This window comes from Trypanosoma conorhini (assembly GCF_003719485.1).
Source record: "Trypanosoma conorhini strain 025E chromosome Unknown Tco_14.4_contig_00084, whole genome shotgun sequence".
Classification (NCBI taxonomy): domain Eukaryota; phylum Euglenozoa; class Kinetoplastea; order Trypanosomatida; family Trypanosomatidae; genus Trypanosoma; species Trypanosoma conorhini.
Window position 1 is genome coordinate 1 of NW_021704171.1, and position 25,257 is coordinate 25,257.

The window sequence follows — 25,257 nt, forward strand, 5'->3', positions numbered from 1 at the left end:
GATTGAAAAAAGTTAGAGTATTAGCGTTAGCTCTTAGAGTCACTGAAAAGCGCGTTGCAGACACGTCGCGGAAAGAGAAGGCGGGATGGATGGAGGCAAGGGAGAAAGCGACGTGCATCGGCGTGCGGCAGCCTCTCGGCGCCGATGTACGGTGGGAGGGGGGCGCACACACGCACGCGCCAGGGGGCGCCTTGCCCACACAGCGGCGGCCCGCAGATTATTCAAGGCGGTAAGCGGAGACGCCACAAGGAGGGAGGGGGCGAAGCGAAGTCGACGTGGCCAGTGCTGCGCACACTCCTCCTCCGCCCCCTCTCCCTTTTTCTTCTTTGTTTTTCTTTTCCGTAGTTGTTCCCCCTTTCCTTTTTTCTTACCTTTGGCATCCTTCTCGGTACTTATTCATTTATTTGGGACTCTCCGTTGTTCTCTCAAGTCCACTCACCTCATTGGTTTTCCTTTTCCTCTTCTTTCAGCCGGTTACTACAGTATACCTTTATACGCCCCGCTCACTTTTTATTTACGGGGTAGGATTGGGGAGGAAAGAGGGTGAGTGCCAAACAAAAAAAAGTTTTGCTTCACCCCTGCAGAGCCTTGTGTTATTTATTTCTTTTTGTCCTTTTCCGGTCCTTCTTTGTGCTCTTTGCTTCATTATTTTGTTGCCGCTGCGCCACTTTCTCGCTGTTGGGTTGAGCCGTTGCGCGGGGGGACATGGGCAGAGGGGGCTCTCGCAACGGATGTGGCGTCCGTGCGTCTCCCGCACACGCACACGCACAGGCGCAACGCCGCGGCAAACGTCGGGGGCGCCGCGGAGAACAGCAGCAGAACAGCGACAAGAAAAAAAAAAACAACACACACAACACAACGACAAAAAGAAGAAAAAAAGAAAGGCTTTCCGTTTGGGCCGGCCGCGGCTGCCTACTGCTGCTTGCACTGCTGCTCCCCTTTGCCGCCGCCGCCGCCGCCGCCACGGTGGTGAACGGGGTGCCGCCGTTTGTCGTGTGTGTCGCCTTTCTTCTTCTTCGCCGCCTCCTCTTTTTCCTCCTCCTCCTCCTCCTCTTCGTCGTCATCATCGTCGTCGAGGAACTGGATGTTCAGCTGGCGCTGCAGCGCCATCGCAGTCTGGTCCACCGACTTCCCCGTGTAGAACATGGCGGCCTTTGGCACGACCTCCTCCATCAGCAAGTGCCCCACCTCGATGTGCAGCTCGGCCTCTGCCTCCTCCTCCTCGTCGTCCTCGTCGTCGTCGTCGTCGTCCTTCGCGTGCTTCTTGCCCGGCTCCTCGCTACGGCTGGCCGCCCCCGCCTTCGCCTGCTCCTCCTCCTCCTCCTCCTCGTCCTCGTCCCCGAGCGGGTCGGTGAAGAAGGTGAAGAACGACGGGCACTTCTCCTCGCGCGTCACCACGCGGATGCTCTTGCTCGTCTTGTGCCGCTGCTTCTTCTTCTTCAGGATGACGGTGAGATTCTTCCCCGGCGACGTCCACGCAACCGGGGTGGCCTTCATGGAGTCCACCTCAACCTCCCCGCTATCCTCGTCGAACGTCATGCGGTACGTCTTGCTTAGCACCGTGTTTGAAAAATACTCGTTGGGCGCAAAGTGGAAGTTGAGGCGGAAGCCCTTCTGCGGATCCCCCTCGATGTACTCCGTTGTGATGTCCTGCAGGAAGCTCAGGGCGTGGCGGTCGCGCTCGGTGATCATGGACTCCAGCGCCTCCATGTTGCACATGGCGGTCAGCCAGAAGTCTGGAATGCCGCCATCCGCCGCCGCGGCCGCCGCCTCGAGGCGACCCTTCTCCTCCTGCACCGTCACCACCCTCACCGACTTGGTCGCCGCCGCAGCTTTGCCCGCCCTACCCGCCGCCGCGGCGCCCCGCTTCTGGGCCCCGCCCCTCTCCTCTTCCTCCTCCTCGTCGGAGGGGATCTCCTGCACGCCGGAGGCCGCTGTTTCCGTCACCGCGGCGACCTCGTCGTCGGTCACGTCGCGCAGTCCGCGCACGATCTCCGCGCGTATGTCGTGCAGCTTCTGGGCGGCGCGCTGGTGCTCAACCTGCAGCGCCGCGAGCTCCTCGCGGAACTTCGCGTGGACGCTCCTGTACTCGTTCAGCAGACCCTTCAGCGCATAGACGCTGCGGCGCTCGTGCGCCGTCATCTCATTCATCGCGGCGACCAGGTCAAAGCTCTCTTCATCCTCCTCCTCGTGGTCCTCGAGCTTGGGATGCACCGGGTCAACAAACTTCGGCATAACTTGTTTCGTCGTCGCGGCTGCCTTCTTCGCCCCTTTTACGTGTTCCTCTTTTCTCCCTTTACTACGGCAGTGAGTGCGTGAGAAACACATGCGTGCGTGTGTGTGTGTGCGTTGGTGAGAGGGGCGGAGCGTGAAGGAAGAAGTACGTCGAAGCAAGATCCAAGGAAACACCAGCACCGTCGCGGCCAAAGAGCCGTGCAAAGTGGCATACACAGACGCACACGCACACACACACACACACACAATAAACCGCCAAGAACAGACAACGACGCACACGACGGGAACAAACACGTTGCAAATACCATCAAGGACAAAGAAAAAAGGACAGACAAAGCAAAGAGCACAACTGCCAGACAATAGAGAGCGAGCGCGAGAGAATAAGACCGCTTCATGAATTGTTACGGCTTTTCCAGCTTCATGCGCTTGGTCGCGGGCGCCGTGGGGTTATTCTCCCTGTTATTATTATCATCGGCCTCTATCTTTGTCGCGCTGGTGCGTGCGCCTTCCGCGGAAGCTGTCGTGGCGGCAAAGGCCTCCTCGATCGCCTGCAGGTGTTGTAGTGCGGTCTGCATCACTCTCTTTACCTTGCCAACATCCAAGTGGGCCTTGGCCGCAAAGTTGGCGTAGACGGTCTCGGTGCCGCGGCCAACCCCGCTGCTGCGGGCGGCCGGCAGGGGCGGCCTTCTCTCTACTTCAAAGCTCGGCGAGGTGAGAGTGAGCAGCAGCGACATGACAATTTTATCCACGACCCCCGCGCTGCGGAGGGCATCGACCCGCTGCACCGCCTCCAGAAGCCGCTTGCAGCGCGGCATGTAGAGTGAGAGTTGGAGGCTAAGCTTGCGAAGGTAGACGGTGAGGAGGTTGTCGACGTAGACGGCCTTCAGCCGAAGCTCCTCATCCTCCATGTGGGTCTCCTTCACGATCTCCGCCCGCGGGTACTCGACGTTGCCAATCGCGGGGTCAAGTTGGCGCAGCTCCAGCATGGGCACGGGGTGGCTCAGCTGCTCCGCCGCAATCATGAAGCAGGCCGCCGCCACATCCTGCTGCTTCCCAACACGCTGACCGCGTGCCCGTCGTCCACCGACAAACCGCCTCGCAATATTCACAGCACGGCCAATCGCCTGCTCCGGCACCCCCGACTTCTTCTGCAGGCTGCGGATGCAGTTGAGCATGGCCGGGTGAAGCGCGACTTTGGGCAACATGTCCCCGCCGGGCGGCCCCATCGCCGATGAGGACGCGGAGAGGGCGTGCAGCGTGGACGCCGTCGTGTCTTCCCGCGCGCGATGCTTGTCGGCGTCCTCGTACGTGGCGTCCTTGTCGTACCGCGTGAGGGCGTTCTCCTCAAGCCCCATCGCCACCACGAGGGCGCACTCCGTGCACGCCACCTCGCCAAGCGCGTCGTCCGTCTCCAGGCTGTCGATGGCGCCGCAGTGGGGGCAGTTCCTCCCCACAAAGTCTGCCGTCGTTGCCATCGTCCCCCTCCCTCGCTTCAGTGTTTGCGGCAGCAGCCGTAGTCGCCGGTGAATGCCCAGTTGGGGCTGGCAGCGGCAGCTTCTCCCTGCGAATAATAAAAAAAAAAGAACAAAAATAACCAACAGCAACAACTACTACCATGGGGAAACCAACAGCGGAAAAATACAAAAAAACAAACAACGAGCGCAACGGAGGCGGCGGTGTGCCGGCGGTGCCACTTAACCTCCGAAAAATTTTTTTCCTCGCCAGCAGATCCGCTGTGCCACTGCCTCTTTTTTTTGTGTGTGCTTCGCTCTGCCGTTGTTCGTCAGCTGTGCATCTCACAGCACAGCAGGAACCCGAAGCGGTTCGACACGTCTACGTCGTCAGGGTAAAATAGCGAAATAAAAAGGCACGCACCACTCGCTCTTCCCGGCAGAGCGCGTAGCGCGCTGTCCCCTCCTCCGACTGTAGGGCCAATGACGGCTCGGGGCACAGGGCCAGCGCGACTGCCTCTTCTTCCTCCTCGTTCTTTAACATGCCTGGCGCGGCAGGCGCAGGCGCCGGCTTGGCCTCCTCCACCGACGGCGACGCCTCCTTCCGCGCCTGCTGCTCCTCTTCATGCAGCTTCGCTGCACCGCGTGCATCCCCCACCTCCGCCTTTTCCGCGGCTGGCTTGCCTTCTAGGCAGAACACCTCGCCAAGACGCCGTTGCCGTGGGGCGCGGCGTTTACCCGTCGTTGCCAATGCTCGCAGCCGAAGGCGCTTGATGCTGTCCTCATGGGTGTTCGGGGGCGCATCCAAGGCGCCGTGGTCCATTTTTGCCGTCTGAGCCTCGTTGCCGGCTTGGGTTGAGGGCGGCGCGGCATCCTCCACTGCGTCCTCCCACCTCTCCTCGCTCGCTGTGACGGACGCAGGCATTTGCAGAGCGGCTGACGGCACATCGGCTGGGGCTAGGGCGGGGGCATCCTTCTTGACGCCTGTGGCGGGTGGTGGGGCCACGGTGGAGATAATTTGCTTCTGCAGCCGTGAGAAGGCGCTGAAGAGCGATTCGGAGGCGTCCACCAGTGCGTGGTAGCCGCCGTCTTCTGCAGACATCGCCGGGGCGCTGTCCATTTGGAGAAGCGGCGCCAGTGCATTTGCGGGCGGCACCGACGCGGTGAGGGACGACGCGTGTGAGACTTCTGCGGGCGGCGGCGGCGGCTGCAGTGGCAGCGACGTCGACGTCTTCGCCGCTGTTGCCGCCGCCGCGAGGCGGCGCTGCTGCCACTGCAAGTAGGCGTTTGGCGGGCTCCGCCTCTCCGCGTCGCCGCCGTCCTCGTCTGCCTGACGCCGCTGCTGCTCCTGCGCCCACTGCGCCTCCTCCTCGCGCCACGCCTCCTCCTCCAGCCGCGCCTCGCAGCGCCGCTGCGCCGCCAGCTCCTCCCTCGCAAAGAGCTCGTAGCAGGCGTCGCGGTGCACCTCTTCCTCCTCCACAAGGCGCAGGCGCAGGCCGCGCTCGGCGTCAGCCATGGCGCGTTGCTGGCTTGCGAGTTCAAGGAGTAGCTGGCGCTCGACAAGGCAAACCGCCTCCACCGCAGCCCGCGACTCACGCTCCTGCAGGAAAAAATAGCGGAGCTGACGCTGCAGATGCTCCAGCGCGTTCTGCTGCAACACATGCGCCCCCCGTCGACGTGCCTCATACATCACCACGAGCGCAGCACACGCAAAGCTCAGAATGATGTCATGCTGTTCACGCACAAAAGCAACAAACACACGCCGACGCTGCTCCTCCCGTAGCGCCAGATAAAGCGTCCCCAGTGCACCACGAAAAGCCTCACTGCCAACGAAGGCGTTGTGCGAGCGCATCAACTGTCGCTGCAGACACTGCCGTACATAAGTCTCTTCCTTAAGAAGAAGTGTTACATCCGTCAAAGACGTCACTGTTCCTATCCCCGCATCATCATGGCTCTCAGTGTGACTTGTGCTCCGTGCCCCTGACGAGTCCCGGGAGAACTTCCTTCTGATGGCCCTCAACAAGGCCGCGTTGACGGGTCTCTGCTGTAAGGTCTTTTTCATGTGGGCCGCATCCTTCGCGACACTGTGGTGCACATCGCTCTCCTGGTACACATCCCCCTCAGCCTGCTCCTGGCCAGGAATGGCGAGGCGACGCGAGAGCACACGGGCGATGAGTTTCTTCTCCTGCCGGTGCAGCTTTGCCCAGCGGGAGAGCGCCACGCGGCGGGTGCACTGCAGCATCTCACTCCGCACTTCCGCGGAAAGCGGCCTCTCGCGCCCCCCGCTGGGTCGCCGTTCGACGTCCGCCATCACGGCCAGGGATTCGTCAAGGAAGAGAAGCAGCATCGCGTGGGAGTAGAGCGGCGCCGTGGCTTCAAAGGCGGCGATAACCAGGGCAAGGCCATCCGCCACAGTGTTTATGTACGCCTTGCTGTCCCACCAGAGCGCCTTTGTGTTGGAGGTCTCGACAACCTCGTCGGCGCGCCGTGTCGCCAGCTCCATCTCATGCAGAAGATACGGGGCAAGGCGTCGCCGCATGACCTCCACGTTAATCACAAAGCCTGCCGGTTCATTGGAGAGTATCTGCAAGGCCAAAAAGTACATTTCCGCCGGGGAAAAGGTAAAGCAGAGGCCCGTGGTTGACGATGCCTCACTCCCGCTGCGGGACTCCGCCAGCAGCGTGGCGGACGACGCCTCAAAGGCCTTGAAAAGCAGCGCAAGACATCGAACCTCAAGGCTGTCTTCGACGTGCAGCTGCAGCAGTCGCCCCAGCTCCTGCAGCGTCGCCAGCCAGACGTGTTCAATGGTTTCCGTCTCGCCCAGCGGCGGCCCCAAGGCGGCAACGCCGGCCGCCGTCAGCGAAGCCGCACCGGCGGCGAGTGCGCTCCCCACCGTCTCGTGTTGTTCTCCCACCGCGGCGAGGAGGCGCGGAAGGGTTGAGAGAAAGACAGGCCGAAGAAAGTCCAGCAACAGTGCGGCGCCGCAGACGTGCTTCGGACGCGTTGCGCCACGGCCGCCGACAACCAGTGCCTCATGAAGCCGCTGCAGAAGACCGGGATTGAAGGCCGCCGCCTCGTCGCCTTCCAGCACCCGCATCCACAACTGGAGGACAAACGCCTCACTGGTGGTGTCGTCGGTGGGCCCACGGCCGCCGGGCTCGGCGAGGGCGCCTGCCAGAACAGCGGCTGTGGAGGACGCCAAAACGTGGTGCAGCGCCCGACTGGTGTTTCCTCCTCCGCCGCCGCTGCTGCTGCTGCTGCTGCTGCTGGGTGCGGTCTCAGGCACCCCAAAGCGACCTCGTCTGTCGGACCCCGCTACGCAGAGCGCCAAGAGCGGGACCTTCGCAGCACGCAACGCCTCCAGCACCTCCGCCGCCCGTTCCACACAATCCCCACACAACCAAAGCAGTACCTGCGCCGCCTGGGCGACGGGGCGGTGTGCCGCACGCTCCGCCTCACTGCTGTCGGCGGTGGTGAGGTGGCGAATAAGATGCGCCACCGGCAAGCCACCTGACATCGCGGCAAGCGGCCAATCGGCAAGGAAGCTGAAGTTCCACGCATGCATGAGCTGCAAAAGCGCCGCAAGCGTGCCGGCGGACTGAAGCCGCGCCTGCACGACAGACATCGTGATTCGACTTATCTCCAGACTCGAGATGGAAGCGGCGGCGTCGGTGGCGGCATCCTCACAGGCCACAGCCGCTTCCAAGAGGAGCTGCAGGAAAAGAATCGAGGGATCTCGCACGGCGACGTCGTTCCATACCGCAAACGAGGCAGTCTCATGCAGAGAGAGATTACCGCGCAACAAAAGCAGCAGGGCATTGTGGTACTTGAGCGCATCCTGAGACGCACGCAGACGCTTCAAGATGTCCTCCAGCGCACAGCCTCCGCCGGGCGGGCAAGCAGCCGTCTCCTCCCACGCCTGAACAACATCCTCGAGGAGAATTTCTGCTTCACTCGCATCGGGGATGAGGCCCTGATTCACCCAAGCGAAGAGCGCCGCTGCCAGTGGCGACCACCGCTCACTGTGGCTTAGGAGCCAATGCATGCTGCGTCGCTCGTTTGCGGCGAGGCGAGAAACAAGCGAGGCCCCATCGCGCAGTGACGATTCGCGACGGTCAGGAGATGCCTTTTTCGTGTCGACGGCCCCAAGCAGGAGCAACGTCACCCCGCGAAGGAGGTCGTTGTCGGTGTGCGTCATCCAGTCCAGTTCCACGAGAAAGGTCAGGAGGAACTGAAGAAGCCTGTTGGCCAATGCACGCACCTCCTGCGTGGGATTCTCCCCTGTGCCCTGTGCAACCCTCTCAAGGGCGGCCATGTTCGCAGCTGCGCAGCCTCCCACGCCCACGCTTCGCCAGGCCGCGTGCACCACAGCCTCTGGAGTCGTTCTGTCTAGCAAGGAGTCCTGCAACACCGTTGTGCGGAGCCCATCTACCGCTGACGGGCGTGTGTTTTGCATGGCGGCATAACGCGCAAGACAGGCCGCCTGTCTCTCCTCCTCCTCCTCAGTGTTTTCATGAAGAAGGCTTTTCCTAGCCCGTGGCCGCGTGTACAACCACTCCGTGGGCCGAATTCCCTTCCGACGATTGGACGCCTGGGCCGCTGCGTCTACTTCGAGTACGTACGTCAGACGCGTCTTCTTCAGCAGCACGTTGACGCCGAGGAAGCACCGAAGCGTCCCATGCGTTGCGGCCACGGGGAGCGCTGAGGCAACTGAGGTGGGCAGCGTGTGGCACCACGAGGCGGCATCCTCGTCGTCTACGGCGGCATCCATGGCTGTCACGTCGCCGTCGCCTTTTTCCGCGCCATCGCTGGCGGGAAACAGCAGCATGCAGGTAAGCGCCTTTCCAATGGGCAGCGGGGCAGTGTCCACCCAGCAGACACTGCGTGGGATGGGGAAGCGGCCTTGCCGGCTCGCCGACCACGGCGCCACCGAGGCAAAATACAAGCCCTGACCGCCTCGGCTGCCAACCGCAGGATCGGCAGAGACCCCGCCCATCCCGTCGTCAAGGAAGTCCACGACGAAGCGAAGCACCTTGGACAAGCCCGCCTGTCGCATCCATCCCTCACCACTGCTGGCACAGCCGGTGCCGTAAGCGCTGTCACTGCCACAGACGTGTTGGCCGCGGCGACGTGGCGTCGTTCTCCTCGCGTCCGTCGCCTCTGACCCACGCAGTGAAGTCGTTGGTGCCCCCACAAGCATCATTTGCACCGTGTGCGTATCCTCTGAAAGACTCCAGAGCGTCTCCTCGGGACTATCCGTGTCCTCCACGGAATGCTGTGGCACGCTGCTGCCTCCGGTGGCTGGAGTGGCCACAAAACCAAGACGATACGCGTGACACTTCGCATCAAATCCACCGCAAACCACCGTAACCACGCTGGAGGGCTGTGGCACAAGGGCAACAACAACGCCACCTGCCCTGCTCGTTTCCGTGGCCTTCTTGTTTGCCTGTCCTCCTTCTCCTTCTCCTCCTACTTCTGCGGCCTCGACGTTGGGAGAAGATATATAGCACCAAGTGCACCTTCCCGGATGAATTTCACTGTCGCCGTTGGTCCACGTCTGCAGCCCGCCAAGGCGCTGCTGTTGGTGTTGCTGAAAGGGCACACCACGGTCCACACACAAGTGCAACAACTCCCAGTTTGCCACCGCCACCCGCGTGACTTGCACGGTGCAACGCACCACCGCCAGCACAAAGGTGTACAATGGCGTCGCCGGCGGGTCCGAGGCGGATGCCTTTCTTTTTGCAGTCACCATCGTGCGTTGCCGTCCTTGTGAGCTCCCCGCAGCACCCGCCCGCCTTGACGCCACCACCAGCATCTCGACCCTATCGCCCTCGGCGAGTGATGCTGGCGCGGGTGGGGCACCACTTCTGGCCACCAGCAGGAGTTGTGGTTGACTGTCGCCGTTCGCTTCGGCGAGAACTCGACGCACGGGTTCCACCGCATCTAACGGTTGCAGCGCGTGACGCTGCCGCTCCCACGTCTTCTCGGCGGGAAGGAAGACAAAGCGGTCCAGTGACTTTCCCCCGGCAGTGGCATGAAAGAAGAATTGCCGCGTTGAGGCGAAGACAAGTCCACTTGTCCCCTTCACGACGGAGACATCCAACGGCGCGTGCAGCTCAAAGACCGCGTTGTGCACCTCCTGCCTTGGCGCCTCCTCGCCCGCAACGCCTTGGCTGCCGGCTTCCGCGGCGGCGAAGAGGATCACCTTCAGCGCATAGACGCCGCCATCGCCATCGGCCGGCTCCTGGAGGGTCGCGGGTGCGGCAAGCAGCAGAACCGCCACCGTCTCCTCCCCTGCCGGGTCCGTGTGGGACCACGACATGCGCGTCTCGCGGAGGCCGCTGCCCCCCTCCGCCACGGCGGTGAGGTCCGCGTCGTACCACCGATGATGCAGCAGCGCCATTTCCGGGCGACGCCCGCGGAGAACTTCGGCGGAAGAAGAAAAAAGGAGCCTTTAAAAAGAAAGCGGAAAGAAAAAAAAAAGGAGTGATGCCACTGGAGCAAATCCCCCCTCCCTTCCTCCCACGACGCCGCTCCCCTGCCCCCCTTTCGCTATCGTGGGGCCCTTCCGCGGGAGCCGCTCACGACGCCAGGCGCGGCCTGCGCGGGGACCAATCACGCACAAAAAGCAAAGAAACGAGAGAAGAAGAGATGGCGAGGCATCCACGCACGCACACACTGAAACACACACACACAAACACGCACGCCGGCAGTGCGGGTGAAAAGGGGCGGATGACGTCATCTTCAAAGAAGCTAAAAAAAAAAAAAACGTAGTAGGCACACTGTAAAAAGAAAAGAAACAAAAAAAAACAGCAAAACAAACAAAAAAAAACCCAACGACATAAACGCCGACACAAAAAAAAAAAGAAGACATAACAACAAAAAGGTTTGTACACAATAGCCTCCAGAAAGGGAGTGGCGGAGGCGGCAACAGAAAAACAGGCAGGATAGCCTTTGCCATCTTACCACCCATTCCCCACCTTGCTTTTTTCCCCCTTCTTTTTGTTCGACCTCTTTTTCTCCCGGAAACGTCCCCCACCCCGCCACCCCACACCCTCAGTCGTGGAGGAGGATGTTTTCCACGATGCCCCGCGCAATGGCGTAGAGTGGTGGAACGCCCTCGCCCAACGTCATGGGGGCGGAGAGGGAGGCGCCCGCGGCCCCGCTTGTGTTGTGGCCCTCCAATGGCAAATCACTCGTGTAGTACGCAAAACGTGTCGCCAGCGCCGGGTTTGCGATTCCTTGGCGGTGGAAATCCTCAATCACACGGGCAAAGTACGACGCCTCCATTTCGGCCCCCACACAACCCCAAATCCGCTTATAAAACTCCAACATGCGCACATTTTGTAGCATCGTGCCTGCTATGGTGAGAAGGCGCCCCTCATGCACCGACACCTTTGGACCCGCCAGCTCTCGCAGACGTCCCGCCGTGAGGCCTTGGTTACGACAACGGCGCAGCTCGTCCTGCTGATCCTCCATGAGAAGTCCAGACTTGGACATAAGTACCTCCTTGGGAAGCTGAATGTCACCACGCTTCCCAATAAACCCACCGGCCTTCCCAATCACATTTACGCTCCGAATTCGCTGCCCAAAGACGCTGAATATGGCCCTGCAGATGCCCTCAGCCTGAGCCCCAAAGGCGAAGTCCATGTTGATTATGAAGTGCCGATCCAAGCGGCTATCATCGGTTTGGGGGTCTTGCAGAAAGGAAGGAAAAGCACCGTCTGGAAGTATTATCGACGAGGCGCGTGGCTTACAAACTTGGGACCAGCTTGTGGAGCTCGGGCGTTTTCTGTTACTAAAGTGCCTCTTCAGGGAGCCGCGAATGACAGAGTCAATGGTCTCAAAGTTTATTGCATGCACGGGGATGATGTCCACCTGAAGTCCCGTCATGGCAGTGTCCGCAAGAACCATGATGCCACTCTCCTCAAGGGCCTTGGCGTACTCATCAATGAGGTCGGTGCGCTCAGTGGAGAGGACGCCGGTGGTTGAGGCATACAACGCATCCTCTAGCGTGTGCCAGCTTTCCAGTGAGCCGAGTCGTTTATCACGTTTTGCATACTCTTCCATAACCTCGTGTTGCTTGCGATGGAAGCTTGACAGGAGGTTCTTGATGCAGTGTGTGTTGCTGCTGACAATGTCAATGCAAAGGTCATCCGGTGGGGCCCAGTTACGGCCCATCCCCATCTGCTGCATGATGCAGGCACGTAGATTAAGTGCCCACTCTACAAAAGGGTTTGTCTGAAACCTGCGGGAGACGCTTGGATCCACGCGGACGTTGAACTCCTCTCGATGCATCATCACCTCGTATATTTTGACAAGGCAGTCCGTTTGCCAGACTTCCAGAAGCCCCTTCTGTTCCTCTCGTGTCAAGGGCAAGTGTTTTAACACCTCCCGCACGCGCTCCAACTCGGCGGCTTTATCACGCACGATTCCTGCACTTTCATCGGCCTCACGGTTTTGCAGGTACTCATCCAGGACGTCGATGGCTGGCGGGTGCACCATTCCCTGCACACGACCCCGGAGTTTGTTGCTTTCAATGATGTGCACGCAGAGCATAGAGAGAAAGTCGAGCAGGTCCGTGTAGCCGTCACGCAGCAGCACTAGGGCCTTTCCCTCCATGCCCAGCTGCCACGTGCAGCGGCGGCGTTCCTTGGTGCGGATGTAGGTGACGGCGGTCCTGTTTGCCGGAGCCTTATTCTTTGCATTCTTTAAGTAGTGACGAACGTCCGCCTTTTTCGCCTCCTCACGCATCCGCGTCGCGACAAACGGCGGCAGCCCCACCACGAGGTTGAAGGAGAACGTCGTGGTGACATTCTCTGGCAGCCGCCTCAAGGCGTAGCCCCACGCCGCCGCATCAATTTCGTTGCTTTTCAGCTTCGTGTGGATAACGTTCTCGATCTTTGTGTAGCAGTCAAGGATCGTCCAGAGGGGGAGGTACTCGTTCATGGCAGCCGAGGGCATAAAGACGTAGCGGCAGAACTCACGCACCGGAATAAACACATCGCCCTCGCCGACGCGCCGTCCCACGCTCTGGGCGAAGGGCGGGTTTTGCTCCAGCAGCTGCCGCAGCAGCGGGAGGGGAATCAGCGCCAGCACCGTACGGTTGGAGGCCTGGCCAGCGACGTAGCGCAGCGGGGAGGGGTCGCCGAGGACGCAGAGCTCGAGGCCAAACAGCATCCCTGGCTTCACCTTGCCGCAGTGCGTCATGGCCTTGTACTCCTCCTGGAGGGAGAAGGAGCCGGAGCCTAGCGGCACCCGCGACGTGTCCGGCTCATCACCGGCGCGGAAGGAATCCAAAAAGTTGTATTCACCATCCGCACTGCAGGACCAACTTTTCTTCATTTTCCCCTGTGAATGAGCCCTGGGCTGGGTGCGGGTCCAGGCGTGATGCGCCGCCGTGTCTTCCTTGTTGGGGGCAAACACCTCCACCTCCCCGCACACAACGATGTAAACGTGCAGTGTGTGGTCGCCCTCTGGAAGCACAACTTCCCCCGGCAGATATTCGCGGCGCAGGGAGGCGCGCGCCGCCTCCCGCATCTCTTCCGGCCGCAGCAGGTACAGATGCTCCGTGTTCTGCAGAAAGGCGAGCATCTCCGCCTCGTCGTGGGTGGGGAGGCCCTTGGCGAGCACCGGGTCCGGCACCAGGCTGTGGCACACCTTCTTGCCGTCCTCCGCGCGGACGTTCATGCAGGAGCTAGACGTCTCATACGACTCGTCCTCGTGCCAGAAGTTTTTGTGCGCAAAGACGCGCGCGTGCTCGAGGGAGCGCATGACGTCCTCAATGGCGCGGGCAACGACGCGGGTGGGCCGCCCTCCCGCCGCCTCGCTGGTGGTGGACCCCGCCGTCGCCGCGTACGTCGACCCGCCGACGCTCTCGGCGTTCTCCGTGCCAGGCGTCGTGGCCGCATGCTCCGCCGCGCCGGCCAGCGCCGCCGCGCTCAGCGGGCCGCACCTGTTCGCCATCCCTCCTCACGCGGTCTCCCCCGTCGTCCTCGTCGCGGCGGTCGCCAAATTGTAACTGCCTTGACGCCCTAAAAGTAATCTAACAAACACGGCCGTCGTCGTCGTCGTCGAAGTAGCGGGAGGGAGAACAATAATAATTCAAAAAAAAAAAAAGGAGCAGCAACGTCTTACACGGCCATAATCTCAGTAAACCGAAAAAAGAAAAAAAATCAACAACAAATACCGCCGCATTACTGTTGTTCTTATTTTTTTTTCTTTTTCTTCTCGCTGCTGGTGGGGGGATGCCTGTATGCCCGGCGGCCCCCCACGAAGAGAGAGGCAGGGAGAAGAGAAGCGAGAGAATTGGCCAAGACAAACACAGAGAGCGCCCAGACGAGAGAAGGCGGGAGGCACGCATGCAGCGTGCATCCCCAGCGGTGCAATGGACGCCCCGCTCCCCCAATACACACACACACACACGCACACACACACACAGAGAGAGAGAGAGAGCGAAGAAAAAATACGACAAATAGATCCACTACAAGACGAAGACAAAAATTATTAATAATAATAATAATAATAACAAGCATAGGAAAAACGAAAACAAAGCAACAGAAAAAAAGAAGGAAAGAAAAAAAACAGCGGATACGAAGGAAATATATAAACACGATTGCTTGTGCCGTGCCTAGTTGCAATGTGCTACGACGCTTCTTCTCTGGACACCACGGCGGGGTCCAGGGGCGCGCAAGCGGCGGACAGAGGCATCCAAAGGGCAACCCCACACAACACGCACCTGCACAGGCAGACTCACACCATACCAATGTGGGATTTTAAGATCGCAAATTCCTTCTCAACGCGCCCCACCAAGTCGCGAATCGCCGCCGCGATGTCGCCCACGCCAGCCTCTTCCTCTCGGCACTCCGAACTCTTCGGCGACGAGCACACGCCTGTCGTCTGTCGAGACTGCAACCGCCCAGGCTCCCCCACCTCCCGTGAACTGACCTCTCTCAGTCGCTCCAGCAGCTCCAGTACGGTGTGGTGCAGCGACGTCATCTCTCTACCGAGCGACGCGACCCCTTTCGGAGTCAGGGAAGGGGCTGGCGACGACGAGTATGGGTCGGCCTCCGCCGAGGTGCCGGACGACAGCACGAATCGCGCATTTTCTTCCGTTCCCCGCGTGGGAGACGCTGGCGAGGGTGACGCCAAGTGCGGTGCAACGGCAAATCGACGCTGCCGTGGGGTGCTGCCGAGACGCCCGGGGCGATGTGGACGCGATCCATGCGTGCGTGCGCGGGGAGACGGTGATTCCGAGTTCGTGTCCTCTCGCACCGCCTGGAACTCCTCCACCAAAAACATGTTCTTGATTCTCGGCTTCGGTGGGCGCGGGGCAGAGAACCTGGAGGACGACAAACGTCGATAGGTCCGCCCAAACGGCTGCGTGGATTCCCTGCGCACGAAACTGTTGTCGTACTGCAGGTGGCGGGCTCGCTGCTCCGGCTCCGGCTCCTGCGGCTGCCGGTGCGGTGGCGTTTTGGGATCCTGCAGCGGACCCTCCTGCAAGCCAAGATCCTCGGCGGCACCCGCCCTCGGGTTGTCAATGCTGCGCCCCATAAAGGCGATGGAGTGGTTGCCGAGCGCAAAGGAGCCTAGCGTGGGCGCGAAGGTTGCAAGAAAATCATCCCGTCGCGCCGCCCACGCGGGTGTCGGCGTGTGAGACAAACACCTCTTCACCCCCGTCACGGCCGCGCTGCCCCTCTCGTCGTTCCCGCCCTCCTGCTCGCCCGCCACGGGCGCCTCCGCCTTTTCCGCCGCCTCCCCTTCTCCTTCCCCTTCCTCTTCCTCTTCCCTTCCTGCCGACGAAAAGGCGGAGGCGGAGGACGCAAAAAAGACATCCTCGTCCACGCGGGGGGGACTGCACGGCAAACTTCCGGACTTCGTGCGGGAGCGACGCGCGGGGAGGGACGCGTCGCACGGGCTACGCGTCCCGCAGCGGTGGCAGCCGCCGTCGCCGTTACTGTCCTCAGTGGCGAGGGGCAGAGGGAGTCGCGGCGCCGTCCGGACGGAAGCCGATCCCTCCTTCGTTTGGCAGCCGCCGTCTCTGCCGCCGTCCTCCTCCTCTTCCTCTTCCTCTTCCTCTTCCCCTTCCTTCTTCTTCTTCGCTCCTTTCCCGCCCTCGCCCGCCGCGGACGAGTCGCCGCCAAAGCAGGAGTCGCAGAACTCGGCCTCCCGCTGCTTCTGACAGCGACAGAGAGGCTGAAGGCAACGCCGCTCCTGATTCTCCGGCTCCTCAAAGGCAACAAAATTGTTCAGCACATGTAGCAGCTGGGCCCGCTTCAGCGCCTTCAAGGCCGACCGCATGTCCTCATCCGTGGTCTCGCTAAAGATGGACATTTGCAGCAGCTGAGACGACGTGGCCCGCTTGGAGGGATCCGGGTTAAGGCAGGCGGAGACGAACTCCACAACGCTCGGCGGGCCGTCAAAGAGTGGGGAAAGGTCAGGCGTGTCGTGCAGATTCGTGACGTACGCCAGCAGTCCCACGGGTCCGGTAACGTTTTTCAGGTGTGAAAAGGGCGGTTTATTCGTTGCCATTTCCAACGCGATGCACCCAAGCGACCAGACATCACTGGGAAAGCTGTATCCGATGAGAACCCCATCCTCGTCTCGGTCGCTCGCGGCCAGGCACTCAGGCGACATGTAAAGCGGGCTGCCTTGCATCTTGTACAGCAGTTCACCCTCTTGAACGTGCCGGGCGGTACCAAAGTCACCTATTTTACCTTTTCCCTCTGCACTTAGTAGCACGTTCGCCGTCTTCAAGTCTCCATGCACGTAATTCATGGAGTGAATATACGCCACACCCTCCACCACGTCGCGTAGGAGGGACTGGAATTCCTTGAAATTCAACTTCCCCTTCGTCTTCAACAGCTGCTGCAGGTTTCCACCGGAGGCATACTCCATAAAGACACGAATCACCTTTTCCTCCTTATTCTCTTCACAGTAAAAGTAATGAATAATGTTGGGGTGCCGCAGATTGCACATGGCTGAAACCTCATTCACAAACTGGTCAATCTGGAGGTTGCGTCGCCCCAGCTTCATCTCCTTCACAGCCATCTTTCCGCCTGTTAACACCTCCGTTGCCTCGTAAACCTCACCAAACATGCCCTTCCCCAGCAGTTTTCCACGCTGCCAGGCCCCACGACTGTTCTTTGAGAGCGTCTCACGCGTCTGGGCGATGCGTTCAGCCTCGAGTTTGTACTGCGAAATCATCTCCTCCGCCTTGCGAATGCACTGCAGGGCTTGTATCGGGTTACATGGCTTTTTAAGCGTCAGGAACCCTGCCGTTTGGTACGCCTTTGCACTGTCCTTGTCCATGTCGACGGCAGTGACCACGACCGCCATGCGGCGTGCCTTTTCACGCAACAGGGCAATGGGGTCAACCGCGTTATTGCTTCCCCCAAAGATGGATTGATGCGGGTCAATAAACAGGATATCCACCACAGAAACCAACTGCTCAATGTCGTCAAGGTTGTAGGCGGGGAGGACGGCGTGCTTGCGTTCCCAAAGGAAACTACACAGCATGTTACGATGCGCCGGAACATCCTCCACAACCACCGTCGTAAATGTTTGCCTTGCAGTGGGAAGGCGCCTGCCGCTCTGCAAGCTGTAACTGCTCGCGGAGGTGGTGGCGCTCTCCTGCATCGTGCCACTCTCCGCATGGATCTGGCTCAGCGAGGTGTCGAGCGCCTTTACGTGGTGCGCCAAGGTGTCATTCAGCCTTTCTTGCGCGGGAACAAAAGGAACTATAAACCGCACATTCGTGTCACCGGGCACAGAGTCGATGACCATACTTCCACCCTGCCACTCCATGGCCTCCCGCACGCGGCGAAGTTGCGTCGTCGCTTCAGACACGTTCCCGTCATAAAAGTCGTCAAGCAGCTCCACGGGGAACCCAGGGCCGTTGTCGTGAAACTCAACCTCCAGGAACTCCGTGCCGTTGGCCTCCGTGGGACGCACTGTGATTGTCACCTGCGCCCCACTGAGGTGCTCGGCGCAGTTGCTCATCGCGTACCGCAGACACTCTGGCAGCGTCTTCGCATTCAGGTAGGCGTTTTCCGCGTAGAGCCCCTCAAAGCGCTGACAGACGGCCACCCCGCGGGAGACGCACTGGGCGCCGTAGTCCATAATCACCTGCCCAATCATCTGCCGGATGTTCACCTCCCGCACATTCACCGTTGAGGCCATCATCGCACGACAGGTGAAGTCAAACCCGCTCAGCACCGCCGCAATACGACGCAGGCGATCCTCATAGCTGCACTCGCCGTCGCGCAGGACGTCGCTGATCTGGTCCAACAAAAGCTGCGACTTATCAAGCACCTGCTGCGACTCAAAGCTCTGTTCCTCGCCAACAGCCAAGACGATTTCCGCGGCATCCTTGCCGTGGGAGACGATGGGAGGTATAACACCAAGTTTTAGCTGCACCTTGGTTATGCCGTCCGATCGGGCGAAGGTGTAGACCCGACGAAAGCCGCTGGCTTTTTCGTCAAAAAAGGCCTCGGTGTCGCCTGCATAGCGTCTTGCATCACAGACGGCTTGATGCATCGCCTTTTGATCCTTCGTCTCCAGCAGGAAGGAGCAAATGTGCTGGCCAACGGCCTCTTCCGCGGTGTAGCCCGTGAGGCGCACCATCATCTCGTTCCAGCGCAGGATGGACCCATCCTCGCAGAGGGCAATCATAGCCAACGAGTTCTCATGCATCGGCATCAGTGGGTAGCGAAACAGAACATGCGGCGGGGCCGCTTCCGCTCGTGGGTCGTTGACGGGGTCCTTGACGTTTACCGTCGTCTCAGTTGTTTGCTCCACGGCAATGCCCTTTTCTGCCGCAAAGACCTTTTCCTTTGGTATGGGGAGCACAATCTCTCCGCCCACATCCACCTGATCCAGCAGCGTATTCTCCCGCTCTGCCTGGCTGGCCATGCGTTTGGAGCGCTTTTCAAGCACGCTTAACTCGGCCTTCACCTGCGCGTTCGCCTCCTCCAGGTAGTAGGTGTACTTGCCGCTGGTGGCAACGTACTCCTTCAGGTGGTCCTGGATGGGTCCCGTAATCAACTCAAAGTGCTTGCGCCTAATCCGGGCCGTTGTGACCCGCCGCGAGACCGCAATGACGTCCGCCACCGTGAGTTCGTTAAACAAAAACTCCAGTTCCCCGATGACGTCGCCCTCGCGCAGCCGCAGAATCTCCCGCTTCTTGCCGCGATGCCGCCCCACAACCGACACCTCACCCTCCACGATAAGGTGCATCCACTTACCCGCCTCCCCAAATCGTATGATGTAATCGCCCTGGCGATACGACTTTGGCACAAGGGCCTCGGCTATTTGCATGCGGTCATAGTTGGAGAAGGCACTGAGAAATTTTACGTTACGCAGCAGCGCCTCGTACTTATTGCGCTTATGCAGCGAGACAGCAAGCACAATGTGCTGGTAGGTAAACTGGTCAAGTGTGTAGAGAACACAGTTGGTCACACTTCGAACGGTTGCCACGCAGGTGGGAAGGTTATACATCATTTCCATCTCGCCAAAGGTGCTACCCTCAAGCAGTGTATGTACCATTTTTCCATTTTTGATAACTTCGCATGAGCCCCGTGTGAGAAGGAACAACTTTTCCACGGAGGCCCCATCCTGCTTTAGAATGTCCGTCCCAGCAGCAAAGGTCTCGCGCCGCAGCGCCTGAACGATGATGGTCTGATCCTTGCTGTCCATGTTACTGAAAAGGTGGCACGACATGACGCCGGCCCGGACGACGCACTCCTCCTCAGGCGACTTTGGCACCACCGGCGGGCGGTAGCCTTGTATGGCATTCAGCGGCAAGGACTCCGCCGACACCGCCGCACGTCGCCCGTAGTTAAATTGCGGCTCCCCACTGCGTACGAGCGGAGGCGGTCGTGGGGGCGATGCGGCGTCTTCCTCCGCCACGACATGTTTAGTCACCTCCGCCTCCTTTTCGCCCTTCGCCTCAAGGCGGTTTACGGCCGTGTCCACGTTCTCCTCCCCCTCCTCCTCCGCCTCCACGGCGATCTTCACCGTCCGCTGCTGCTGTTGCAGCAGCAGGGGTCGCTCCGCCGGGTTCGCGGAGTTCACCTTGCTGTTGAGCGGGGTGGGGGTGGACTCGCTCACGGAGTGGCGTGAGTCGCAGTTGAGTGAGAGCTTCGCCGCCACCGCCGACGACGCGGAGGAGAAAACGTTGTTCTCGCCCCCGCGCGTGTCGGCTGTGGTGAAGGAGGGCTCCGACAACCCCTGCCGCTCCCCCTCGAGGAGCTTAACCGCCGCCACCAACGTGTTCTCATTGTCGGTGGCGTCGACGAGGCAGCGGATGTGCCCCCGTAGCCCCTCGACGTTGCGCTGCGGCGTTGCCGTGATGGCGTCAAACTCCGGCAGCGACAGCTCCGATGTGCTGCCCATCGCCCCTGAGGAGTGGAGGGAGGCCCGCCACATTGCGTCGCCACCGCGCCAATCGGGGTCCGGAATCCCCGTTCTGCCGGTGGCAGTCTACGCTGGTACGAGGGAGCCTCTCTCTCTCTCTCTCCTCCTCGCACTACACGTGGGTTGCCAAAAGAGAATAACCAAAAAAAAAAAAAAGACTCTCGCGCTTTCTCTGCTGGCTTTGTTTTACCCTCTTTCCTCTCTCCTCGCTTTTCCTTCGTGCTACGCGTCTCTCCTATGAAGCTCACACTTCCGTTTGGCGCGTGCCGCCCCCTACACGCCTCCGTTCAAAATGGGAGAAAAACTACAAATCCTCCCCTTTTCCCTTCCCTCCGAAGCAAACGACGGGGCGGTGGTCCCCGTAAAGAGCCGACAATTACTTTAACTTTTGCACTTGCGCCGAATTACACACACACACGCACACACGAGTATAGTAGCAACCAATGCGGATACCCCTCTTCGGCTTGCTGCTGCCGGTGTTTTTTTTAAAAAAAATATCTTCCCCTTTTTGTGCGTGTGCGAGGGTGCCGGGGGGTCACTCCCTTGTATGTATGCGTTATACGTATGTTACGTGTATAGACACACGTATATGTATATAGTGTATATATGTATATATGTGTGTGTAGATGCGCGTGCGCTCCTCACGCGACAAACGGCGAGGAACTCATGCGAAGAGGGGCGGCGGCGACAACGACGAAAGCGAGGCGAAAAAGAAGAAAGAAGGAGAAATAGAGGGAAAGAGAAGTGCAAAATGCCGGTCAGAGCAGCACACGTTGCTCGCCTCTCCAATGGAGGAGAAAGCGCCGCAGAGCACAGGGGCGGGCAGAAGGAACGGATGGAATTATTTCGTAAATGACAAAACAAAAAGAAAAAAGAAAAGAAAACAAGGCAGTTTTACTGCGTTATGCCTTCCAGTCGTTCACGCCACGAACACGGCGGCAAATACGCTTGCCGTTGCCGTTGCTCGCAGAGAAGACGCACACCGCCGGTGCAACGCACCGCACTGCTGCTGCGCCTAGTCGAAGAGGCCGAAGCCCATGTCGTCGTCCTCCTCCTCCTCCTCTTCCTTCTTGGCCTCGGCGGCGGGGGCGGCGGCGGCGGCACCACCGGCAGCAGCAGCGCCACCGGCGGCGGCAGGGGCGGCGGCAAGGGCGGTGGCGCTCATCTTCGCCGCACCCTCCGCCACGAGGGTGGCAACGCTGCGGCCAGCAATGGACTCCATGACGAATGCGAGGGCATCGCTCTCCACCTGAATGCCGCAGGCCTTGCAGATCCGCTCCACATCGGCGGCGCCTGGCGTCGGGTTGCTCAGCGACGCAAGGGCGTATGCGGCGAGGTACTTCATGGACATGGCTGATGTAGCGTGGAAAGACTTCTAGCTGCAAGGACGGCAAGACGCACCCCCGAGTAAACAAAAACACAAAACAAAAAACAACAACAGAGGCAGGCAAAAAATAAGAGCCGGTATTTTTGGAGGGGGAGAGTTTAAAGCCCCTGGCGTGCCCCAGGCGTACCTCCGCCCCACGCCTCCCTCTCCTCGTGTTTCCCTCCACACACACACACACACACGAATACACACGCAGCAACAACAAAACAACAACAACAGACAGTGCCATTTCGGGGATGAAAGAATAATAAGGATGCGCCCTGCAATGGCAAGAAGGAAAAATACAGAAGTATATATGTCCACAGTGGGAGGCGGCGATGGACAAACAACAGCAGCAACAAAACAACACGCACGCACAGAGCTCCCCCTGTGACCCTGTTCTTTGCCGTCTTCCCCCGTCATTCACTCCTCACAGCCAACACACGGTGAGTTCCAGCGCCTCAGCGAAGCAACTCTGGCTGCGGCACGAGGAAGTACTCGATGAGACTCATCGCGTGCTCCTTCTCTTGCTGCAGCTGCTGGCGCAGCGACTGCGAGGTGACCACGCCATGAGGTGTTGGGGCAATGCCCCTCTGCGGCTGTGCTCTGCTACCGGCGGCGTCATGAATCCAGACGCCTGGGCGCACAAGCAACACGTCACTGAAGAGCTTCGCTAAAATTCTCGGCGTGAGCCCGTTGCTGCGCGCATTCACGGGCCGCAAGAGAAAAGCAAGCAAAGCGCACACGTAGATCCAAACGTTGGCATGCGGCGGGGGAAGTTGCTGTTGCACAAACACAAGGGGTGTTCTGCCTCCCGCCTTCCCAGCCGCAATGGCCGCCGCGTACAACGCAAACGGCACCACCGGCTCCTGCAGCGACTGAAGAAACGTAATAAAGCAGGTGGCCACAGACTGAATGTCAAACTCGGCAGGCAGCGGCTCACAACGGGTGTCGAGGTGGCGCATGACTGCCGTGCAGGTTTCGGCAGACCCGTTCTCCGTGAAGAGGTCCGGCTGCCGTGCCCCACGCTCGTAAATCGCCTCGCTAAGGAACCAGAGTTCCTTTGGCAGCTGCGGCCGAAGCACCTTGCGCAGCTGCTCCAAGTCTCCCTCGAGACCGTAGGCGGTGAGACACACCTCATTCCCGAGAAGCGAGATATTCTCCAGGCTGTTACCGAACACGCTCGGCATAATCGCGCAGCTGCACTCCACCAGGTGCACAGGTCCCTGATTGACGAACACCAAGAGCATGGATGAAAGACTCAGTCGGCCGCGGCCTTCAAAGGGACGCCAACGGCTCATCCACCACATGCAGCGCGGGTGCAGCTGGCACTCCACCGCCACCTCCTTTTTCTCCCCAGGGAGGATGGAGAAGTTGCTTGGGTACACCCGCAGCCACGCCCCCTCACTGAGGTCCTGATTACGCTGCCGGAGCACCTTTACCAGCGCCACGCATTCCCCCACGTTAGTGATGGTCAAGACGTTGCGGGCCCCGCAATCGTAGAACTGCTGCACACCAAAGTCCAGTAGGGCCGAGGTAATAGTCGTTTTTGCGCTACTAGAGCGATCTAAGCCCACCTGCGTGATGCGGTCTCGCAAAGACTGCGTGACACTCTTCTTCTTTTCCTCCACCTCGCAGAGTATCGGAAGCCGCAGCAGCGCCTGCACGGGTTTGTGATCACTACTAAGTATATCCTGTAGTGCCCGCAGACGTTCCAGACGAATCAGCTTATGGTGCGACTTGCGTCTTGTCCAAGTGACAATACGATCCGTGTAGCTCGGAACACGCTGCTTCTCACTCGTGTCGTAGATGTTCGTCCCAGGATCGTAGCGGTACGTTGGGGGAAACGTCGGGGTGAGATCCACAAAGCCCCACCAAGGTGAGTGCGAGTTGGTTAATTCGGACACCAGTTCATCGTGCGCCAGCAGCCGCGCGACGTCGCGACGCAGCGACAGCTCAACAGCCTCCTCATAACTCAGTTTCACCCGGTAGTTAAGGTCCCCAGAGACGATGAGGACATCGTGATCATGCGGACGCAGTTCCGGGCTTTGATCCATGTACTCGGGCGGAATATACCCGTCCCCTATCGCAGCAATCAACGCCTGCCGCTTCTGCGCATTAAAATCCATGCACTCGAATATAGTGGTTGCATCTGCATTACGTTTCAGGACGTTGCTATGTCCGGCAGCTAAGTGTACATTTATAAGACAAAGGCTTGTGCGGTGCAGCGCAAACCGTAGACCAATGGCACCTTTATTTCCCATGCTACCCAGCGCCCCTGTCGCAACTGTCATGAGCGACATGTCCTGCATGTAGGGAAGCAGTTGACGCCGCAGGTAGACGCACAGCAAGAGGCCAACAAGTTGCTTGGGTGGAAAGGCGTAGTATGGGGTGTTGCCTACCGTCTGGGAGTCTGCGCCGATCGCGGCGTGCAGTCCCGCAATCCACGGTGTTGCCGCCTCGGTCTCCTCCTTTAGCATGGCGGATGCCCCCATGTCAACCTCCTGAAGGCTTACCATGACGAGGTCCACGGGTCTGCTGGGGTCCTCCGTCATGTTCAACGCAATGAGGCTGGACAAGTTTGCGGGTGGCTTCTTGCAGGCAGCGTTGAACGTGACGAGGCAGACGGCAAGCTCCTGCTGCTCCGTGTACAGGCTCTCGTAGTGCTGCAGCTCCTGCTGCACCCATGCCTCTTCCGCCGAAAGTGCGTTGTCGTCCCTGCCAACAGCACGGCCCTTTACGGACGCAAAAACGTCTTCCATGCGGTTATGCTCCACATCGAAGGCCGCAGGGAGTCCTGGAATCATCGTCGCCATGCTTAACAACTATTTTTGTTGTTGTTGTTTGCTTGTTTGTTGTTGTTTCTCCGTTTTTCACTAGAGGGAGCTCGCCGCCGTCGCCCCACCACCACCACCGGGCTTTCTTGCTAACGCTTCCCCACGCACGCACGCACACAGAGAGGGAGAGATCGGCCTCCCCCCTCCCCGCTTTGGCCGCAGCCCTCCACAGGTGGCGTGTCGTGGGCAGCAGGTGGCACCACGCAAGAAGTGCAAGCAGGCAAAGAGGAAACAACAGGGCGCGCAACAGTCACAGACGGAAGTGGCGGTGCCACCCGCGTGGGTGGGGCTTCAACGCACCCACGCCATTCGGGGACGTGGTCGCGCAGCGCGTGTATCGCAACGCACGCGTCCAGTGGGGAAAAAAAAAAGAAGAAAAACATCGTCGCTCGCCTCCAACGCGGCAATCATAGTTGGTTACAAATAAAAGTAAAAATAACAAATAGCCTAATAAATAGAGCACGCGAAGAAAACAAACACTTAACTTGCTAGTTAGACAAACTTATCTACACACGCACACGCACACACACACACACACACATGCACACATTCTGTCCCCACCCATGTCTTTTTTTTTTCTCACAAGAAACAAAAAAAAAACTCATGCGGCACGAGCAGTAACAGTGCAATATTAAGCACGGAGACGTCGCAGAAGAACATAGGCGCGGAAGCACTATAGGCATATACATACACATACATATACATATATACATGTGTGTGTATATACTTACATGTATATAATATAATATAATATAATATACGTATATGTCTGTATGACTACATGTACGCTCATGAACACAATCTGTCGCAGGTCAAAACGGAATAAAAAAGAAAAACAACAAAAAACAAAAAAACAAAGAAGCGATGCATACAAAAAAGGTTGTGGCGACATGCATCACGGGGGGCGCTCTTGGCTCTTCTGCCGATACCCGAACCTTTCAGGGCAGCT

General features: G+C 59.5%; 7 protein-coding genes across 7 annotated transcripts, besides 24 other annotated features; all 7 read right to left on the bottom strand.

Annotated features, from left to right (window-relative positions):
• The first annotated feature begins 808 nt into the window (after nucleotides 1-808).
• Nucleotides 809-883: a sequence feature (GA-rich).
• A 29-nt stretch (nucleotides 884-912) lies between these two features.
• On the bottom strand, nucleotides 913-2,235 carry Tco025E_02211 (nucleosome assembly protein-like protein; the record flags this gene model as incomplete). Its single annotated transcript, XM_029369140.1, has 1 exon — nucleotides 913-2,235. The coding sequence occupies one exon, from the start codon at nucleotides 2,233-2,235 to the stop codon at nucleotides 913-915; it is 1,323 nt and encodes a 440-aa protein (XP_029230734.1).
• Nucleotides 2,236-2,327: 92 nt separating this feature from the next.
• Nucleotides 2,328-2,371: a microsatellite.
• A 73-nt stretch (nucleotides 2,372-2,444) lies between these two features.
• Nucleotides 2,445-2,482: a microsatellite.
• Nucleotides 2,483-2,515: a microsatellite.
• Nucleotides 2,516-2,636: 121 nt separating this feature from the next.
• Nucleotides 2,637-3,710, bottom strand: Tco025E_02212 (transcription factor IIB; the record flags this gene model as incomplete). Its single annotated transcript, XM_029369141.1, has 1 exon — nucleotides 2,637-3,710. One exon carries the CDS (start codon nucleotides 3,708-3,710, stop codon nucleotides 2,637-2,639), a length of 1,074 nt encoding a protein of 357 aa, XP_029230735.1.
• Nucleotides 3,711-4,068: 358 nt separating this feature from the next.
• Nucleotides 4,069-10,089, bottom strand: Tco025E_02213 (uncharacterized protein; the record flags this gene model as incomplete). The annotated part of the gene is made up of 1 exon (XM_029369142.1): nucleotides 4,069-10,089. The coding sequence occupies one exon, from the start codon at nucleotides 10,087-10,089 to the stop codon at nucleotides 4,069-4,071; it is 6,021 nt and encodes a 2,006-aa protein (XP_029230736.1).
• Nucleotides 10,090-10,350: 261 nt separating this feature from the next.
• Nucleotides 10,351-10,391: a microsatellite.
• An 81-nt stretch (nucleotides 10,392-10,472) lies between these two features.
• Nucleotides 10,473-10,571: a sequence feature (A-rich).
• Nucleotides 10,572-10,742: 171 nt separating this feature from the next.
• On the bottom strand, nucleotides 10,743-13,652 carry Tco025E_02214 (cyclic nucleotide-binding protein; the record flags this gene model as incomplete). The annotated part of the gene is made up of 1 exon (XM_029369143.1): nucleotides 10,743-13,652. The coding sequence occupies one exon, from the start codon at nucleotides 13,650-13,652 to the stop codon at nucleotides 10,743-10,745; it is 2,910 nt and encodes a 969-aa protein (XP_029230737.1).
• Nucleotides 13,653-13,745: 93 nt separating this feature from the next.
• Nucleotides 13,746-13,762: a microsatellite.
• A 333-nt stretch (nucleotides 13,763-14,095) lies between these two features.
• Nucleotides 14,096-14,126: a microsatellite.
• A 64-nt stretch (nucleotides 14,127-14,190) lies between these two features.
• Nucleotides 14,191-14,217: a microsatellite.
• A 221-nt stretch (nucleotides 14,218-14,438) lies between these two features.
• Nucleotides 14,439-20,117, bottom strand: Tco025E_02215 (putative protein kinase; the record flags this gene model as incomplete). Its single annotated transcript, XM_029369144.1, has 1 exon — nucleotides 14,439-20,117. One exon carries the CDS (start codon nucleotides 20,115-20,117, stop codon nucleotides 14,439-14,441), a length of 5,679 nt encoding a protein of 1,892 aa, XP_029230738.1.
• Nucleotides 20,118-20,191: 74 nt separating this feature from the next.
• Nucleotides 20,192-20,214: a microsatellite.
• An 81-nt stretch (nucleotides 20,215-20,295) lies between these two features.
• Nucleotides 20,296-20,342: a microsatellite.
• A 169-nt stretch (nucleotides 20,343-20,511) lies between these two features.
• Nucleotides 20,512-20,531: a microsatellite.
• Nucleotides 20,532-20,649: 118 nt separating this feature from the next.
• Nucleotides 20,650-20,691: a microsatellite.
• Nucleotides 20,692-20,721: a microsatellite.
• Nucleotides 20,722-20,791: 70 nt separating this feature from the next.
• Nucleotides 20,792-20,849: a sequence feature (A-rich).
• A 113-nt stretch (nucleotides 20,850-20,962) lies between these two features.
• Nucleotides 20,963-20,992: a sequence feature (A-rich).
• Nucleotides 20,993-21,120: 128 nt separating this feature from the next.
• On the bottom strand, nucleotides 21,121-21,456 carry Tco025E_02216 (60S acidic ribosomal protein P2; the record flags this gene model as incomplete). The annotated part of the gene is made up of 1 exon (XM_029369145.1): nucleotides 21,121-21,456. One exon carries the CDS (start codon nucleotides 21,454-21,456, stop codon nucleotides 21,121-21,123), a length of 336 nt encoding a protein of 111 aa, XP_029230739.1.
• Nucleotides 21,457-21,655: 199 nt separating this feature from the next.
• Nucleotides 21,656-21,714: a microsatellite.
• Nucleotides 21,715-21,816: 102 nt separating this feature from the next.
• Nucleotides 21,817-21,840: a microsatellite.
• A 92-nt stretch (nucleotides 21,841-21,932) lies between these two features.
• Tco025E_02217 (putative inositol/phosphatidylinositol phosphatase) lies at nucleotides 21,933-24,287 on the bottom strand (the record flags this gene model as incomplete). Its single annotated transcript, XM_029369146.1, has 1 exon — nucleotides 21,933-24,287. One exon carries the CDS (start codon nucleotides 24,285-24,287, stop codon nucleotides 21,933-21,935), a length of 2,355 nt encoding a protein of 784 aa, XP_029230740.1.
• A 12-nt stretch (nucleotides 24,288-24,299) lies between these two features.
• Nucleotides 24,300-24,334: a microsatellite.
• Nucleotides 24,335-24,727: 393 nt separating this feature from the next.
• Nucleotides 24,728-24,762: a sequence feature (A-rich).
• A 54-nt stretch (nucleotides 24,763-24,816) lies between these two features.
• Nucleotides 24,817-24,857: a microsatellite.
• A 132-nt stretch (nucleotides 24,858-24,989) lies between these two features.
• Nucleotides 24,990-25,034: a microsatellite.
• Nucleotides 25,035-25,043: 9 nt separating this feature from the next.
• Nucleotides 25,044-25,068: a microsatellite.
• A 54-nt stretch (nucleotides 25,069-25,122) lies between these two features.
• Nucleotides 25,123-25,169: a sequence feature (A-rich).
• The last annotated feature ends 88 nt before the right edge of the window (nucleotides 25,170-25,257 follow it).